The sequence below is a fragment of the Otolemur garnettii genome, unplaced genomic scaffold (genome assembly GCF_000181295.1).
Source record: "Otolemur garnettii isolate 467f Iridium unplaced genomic scaffold, OtoGar3 scaffold00008, whole genome shotgun sequence".
Taxonomy (NCBI): Eukaryota; Metazoa; Chordata; class Mammalia; order Primates; family Galagidae; genus Otolemur; species Otolemur garnettii.
This window is the reverse complement of record NW_003852403.1, coordinates 13,422,275-13,427,666: the sequence shown is the minus strand read 5'-3', so window position 1 is coordinate 13,427,666 and position 5,392 is coordinate 13,422,275. Positions and strand designations below refer to the sequence as shown.

The 5,392-nt window shown below is 45.4% G+C and overlaps 1 protein-coding gene across 1 annotated transcript in view; it reads right to left on the bottom strand.

The window, feature by feature from the left end:
• The window catches only part of ASCC1 (activating signal cointegrator 1 complex subunit 1), a 135,391-nt gene that overhangs the window by 34,906 nt on the left and 95,093 nt on the right, over nucleotides 1-5,392 (bottom strand). Inside the window, exon 8 of the mRNA XM_012801401.2 lies at nucleotides 1,014-1,138. Coding sequence (XP_012656855.1) covers nucleotides 1,014-1,138 — 125 coding nt within the window. The remainder of the gene's footprint in view (nucleotides 1-1,013; nucleotides 1,139-5,392) is intronic.

Sequence of the window (5,392 nt, the reverse complement as noted above, 5' to 3'; positions counted from 1 at the left end):
CTGTGAGCAGTGAAGCCATGGCACTCTACCCAGGGGGACAGCTTGAGGCTCTGTCTCAAAAAAATAATAAAATAAAATAAAAAATAAAAAATTATTCATTCAGGCTTGGTGGTGCCTGTAGTTCAGCAGCTGCTGGTGGGTTCAAATCCAGCCCAGGCCTGCCAAACAACAATGACAACTAAAACCAAAAAATAGCTGGGCGTTGTGGTGGGCACTTGTAGTCCTAGCTACTTGAGAGGCTAAGGCAGGAGAATTGTTTGAGTCTAAGAGTTGGAGGTTGCTGTAAGCTGTGGGCACTCTATCAGGGTGAAATAGTGAGACTCTGTCTCAAAAATACATAAACAAATAAATAAAAATTAAAAAGAAAATTATACTTATTCAGGGAATTTATTTGGGTATCCTTTTTTTGAGACATAGTCTAATTTTATCGCCCTTGGTAGAGTACTGTGGCATCACAGCCCACAGCAAACTCCAACTCCTGGGCTTAGGCGATTTTCCCGCCTCATCCTCCAGAGTAGCTGAGACTACAGGCACCTGCCACAATGCCCGGCTATTTGTTGCAGTTTGGCTGGGGCTGGGTTCAAACCCACCACCCGCAGTATATGGGGCTGGTGTCCTACCCACTGAGCCACAGGCGCTGCCCCATCCTGTTCTTTTTTCTTTTCTTCTTTTTTTTGCGGTTTTTGGCTGGGGCTGAGTTTGAACCTGCTACCTCTAGCATATGGGGCCGGCACCCTACTCCTTTGAGCCATAGGTGCTACCCCCATCCTGTTCTTTTTATTTGCTAAATCTGACAACCCTATATGCGACAGAAATAAAACATCTAGAAGCCAGAGCCCCATGCTAGATAGGTCCTTCCCCACTTTGACTTCTCTCCTCAAAACAAGCTAATACATTAAAAAAAAAAAAAAAAAAAAAAAAGATCTATCCGAGATAGTCCATGCTATTTAAACCTCAGGGATCCTGCAAGGCTGCTGATCACAAACTGTGCTACAGTTCCATGGAGGACTTACCATTGGGGTCTTTCCTGAATAGTGTGTTCATGACTGTAGCGTGCAGTTTCACGGTATTCCACTCTTTCACTATTAGTCCGGATGCCTGAAAACGTTCCAGCACTCGATCAACTAATTCTTGTAGCCTAGAGAAATTGAAGAGAAGAAGCACAGAAATCTTCATAAACTCCTGAACACGTGATTACTAATTCAACAATGTTTATAAAGCAGTTGCTCAATGCCGGTCACCGTACACAAGCCCAGCATCAGAAGAGGAAGAAGAAGCTGCACACCTATCATGGAGCTCATCAGAAGAGGAAGAAGAAGCTGCACACCTATCATGGAGCTCACTGTCTTGTCAAGAAGACAGGGGAAATAAATAACTGCAATACATTACGGTGAGTGGGAAGGGACTATTCAGCTCTATAGGAAGAGGGCCATGTCTCCACAGGAGGTTTAAGTGGGGTCTTGAAGGATCATTAAAGATTTGCAAATAAATCCAGGAATGAAGGGCACTTCAAGCAGAAGAAACAGCATATGTAAAGATGCTGAGGCATAGAAGATCACAGCATATTCAGAAAACTGCCAATTATTTAATAACACAGAGTGAGAGAAGAGGGACAACTGGAGATGAGCCAAATCTATAAGCAGTAGCCAGACCATGGGAAGCCACCAAAAAACTTTCAAAAGAGAAGGATGTGGTCCAATGCCCATTTTTGAAAGCTGACTCTGTGGCAGGGTGGAGACTGCTTTAGAAAGGAAGAGACCAGCAGTACAGAGGTCAGCCAGGTGGCTACTGCAATAGCCAAAGTAACAAAAAACGTAGCATGTGGGCTCGGCGCCTATAGCTCAACCGGCTAAGGCGCCAGCCACGTACACCTAAGGTGGCGGGTTTGAATCCCCAGCCTGGACCCGCCAAACAACAATGACGGCTGCAACCAAAAAAAAAAAAATAGCCGGGCGTTGTGGCGGGCACCTGTAGTCCCAGCTACTTGAGAGGCGGAGGCAGGCGACTCGCTTGAGCCCAGGAGTTGGAGGTTGCTGTGAGCTGTAATGCCACGGCACTCTACCCAGGGGGACAGCTTGAGGCTCTGTCTCAAAAAAAAAAAAAAAGTAGCATGTCAGGTACTGTTCTGAGCACTTCATATCTGTTAAATCACTTAATCCTCATAACAAATTATTATACCTATTTTACCTATAAGACAACTGAGGCACAGAGAAGTTAATGAACTTCACCAAGGTCACAAAACTAATCAGTGGCGGATCCAAAATCAGAATGCAGGCAGTGAAGCTTCAGAGTCCATGCACTTCGGAATGGCATATAAAGGAGGAAAGAACGCAGATCTAAACTGCAGCAGGGCACTGAGACCATGGGTTCAAAGAGCTAGGTGAGAGAGAAGGTGGTGCCCATTCAGACATGGTTGTGTTAGGGAAAGGAAGTGATTCAGAAAGATTCTCAAGGGTTGCCTTAAATGACCAGCTGAGTCATTAACCAAGCTGTGGAAAAGCAACTGCTTATTGTTACGTTGTGTTGTTCTGAGATTAAGATGCTGTGCATGATTTTACAGATGTGGCATGGGATATTGGAAGAGAGATGAAAACATGAACCTGGAGCTCAAGAGGAGAATCTAAACAAACAATACATATTTAGGAACCATCAGCACAAAAACAGTAGTTAGAGATGCAGTCAGGGGGGTGATGGGATTCAGAGTAAGCCAAGAGAGGTAGGGACAGAGCACTGTGAAACACTATGTGAAGAGCAGAGATGGAACCAGGAAAGACAACTGATACAAGTAAGGAGTAAGAAAAGGAAGTTGAGAGGCTGGAAGGAGAATTACAAAGGGGAAAACAGAATCATCTGTACAGGATAACACTATGAAAAGGAAGAAAAGAGGCAAAAAACAGTTCCTTATTTTACACAATTAGAGACTTCGGTCAAAGCAGTTTCACTGACATGCTAGAGACAGAAGTCTTGTAAACAGAGGACCAAGGGAGGAACCAGAGAGAGGAGGGGAAGGTGAGGACTTTACAGAACTCTGTCAAGAAACTTGAAAGGAAGGAGAGAAGCCAGGCATGGGTGGCTCATGCCTGTAATCCTAGCACTCTGGGAAGCCAACGAGGGTGGACTGCTTGAGCTCAGGAGTTCGAGACAAGCCTGAGCAAGAGCAAGAATCCATTCTACTTTTAAAAATAGAAAAACTAGCCAGGTATTGAGGCAGGCACCTGTAGTCCCAGCTACCAGGGGGCTGCCAGGAGGCTGAAGCAGGGGGATTGCTTGAGGCCAAAAGTTTGAGGTTGCTATGAGCTATAATGATGCCATGGCACTTTACCCAGGGTGAAAGAGTAAGACTCTGTCTCTAAAAAAAAGCAAAAGAAAGGAAGGAGAGAAACTAATGCTTTGGTAATTAGAATATATGGAGTCGAGGGAAGGTTGCTTGTATTTGGTTTTAATGAAGAGAAAAAGTTGAAAATGCTTACTGACAACAAGAAATTATCCAATAGAGAAGGGAGATCAAACTTCAGGCCATAGAGGAAATGCACAGAACAAGATTCAAAAGGATGATGTGCACATAGGGGACAGGAACACAGTGGGGACCAAACCCAGCAGCTAACATCATCCCAAGCAGCTAACATTCCAGTGGAACACACACACACACACACACACACACACACACACACACGTATACCTCGGGTGCTAAGGCTACAAAGCAAAGGAAATGGCAAAGAGGGAGTAGAATAGCACTAGGGATAGGTGAACTCTCTTACATAGGGCAATCAGGGAAGGTCTCCCTGATAAAATGACATTTAAACAGAGACCTGAGGGAAAAGCATTCCATACAGAGGGAACAGTAAACACAGACGTATGAGACAGGCGTGTGAGTGGTGTGACTGAGGAATAGTAAGGTAGCCAGTGTTTGCAGTAAAACTGAGAAAGGAGCAGTGAAGAGGTGAGGTGGGTAGGAAGAATCACACAGAACTCGCAGGCCTGGGTAAGGGTTTCAGCATTTACTCTTTTTTTTTTTTTTTTTTTTTTTGAGACAGAGCCTCAAGCTGTCCCCCTGGGCAGAGTGCCATGGCATTACAGCTCACAGCAACCTCCAATTCCTGGGCTCAAGCGAGTCTCCTGCCTCCGCCTCCCAAGTAGCTGGGACCACAGGCGCCCGCCACAACGCCCGGCTATTTTTTGGTTGCAGCCATCATTGTTGTTTTGGCGGGTCCGGGCTGGGGATTCGAACCCGCCACCTTAGGTGTACGTGGCTGGCGCCTTAGCCGGTTGAGCTATAGGCGCCGAGCCAGCATTTACTCTTGAGTGAGATGGGGAGCTTCTGGAGGGTTTCAGCAGAAGAATGACATGATCTGGCTGCTGTGTAGATGACTAATAGTGGTGGAAGCACAGGATGGAAGCAGGGAGGGAGCTGGAAGGCTATGGCAAGCACCAGCTATGGCTGAGGCAGCAGCACTGGTAATGATGAGAAGGGACAGATTTCTTGGTATACTGAGTCAAGAGGTGAAGGTGATTCTAAAAGAGTTTTTGTCCTGAGCAACCAAAATATTGAATACTGAAGAACACAATATATTGAAGGCTCACAATAAATTCTGCAGAAGGGGAGCAGCGGCAATGAAATGGAATGGCAGGCTGAAGCCCAGCTGCAAAAGCCTCTGTAGGTCAAGCAGGGTTGGAGTTTTACTTGGTAGGTCATGAAACCAATAAGGGTTTTGTGTTTTGCCTTTGTTTCAGAGACAGAGTCTCATTCTGTCACCCTAGGTAGAGTGCCATGGCGTCACAGATCATAGCAACCTCTGTTTCCTGGGCTCAAGAAATTCTCTTGCCTTAGCCTCTGGAACAGCTGGGATTACAGGCACCAGCCACAACACCTGGCAAGTTTTCCTATTTTTAGTAGAAATGGAGTCTCACTCTGGCTCAGGCTGGTCTAAACTCCTGAGCTCAAGCAACCCACCCACCTTGGCCTCCCAGAGTGCTAGGATTATAGACGTGAGCCACTATACCCTGCCCAATGAGGGTTTTTAAGAAGCAAGAAACAGGCTTGGTGCCCGTGGCTCCAGTGGCTAAGGTGCCAGCCATATACACCTAACTTGGTGGGTTCAAATCCAGCCCGGGCCCACCAAACAACAATAATGGCTGCAACCAAAAAAAAAAAAAGTAATATATATATAGCCAGGCAGGAGTTGGAGGTTGCTGTGAACTGTGATGCCACAGCACTCTACCTACAGTGACAGCTTGAGGCTCTGTCTCAAAAGAAAAAAAAAAAAGAAGCAAGAAACCCTGGGAAAACTAAAGGCATAAAAACCAGGTAAGAGAGATGTGCTTTCTTACATAGTTATCTTAACTTTTTCCCCAATTATAAAAATAATTCATATTCATTTTTTTTTTTTTTTTT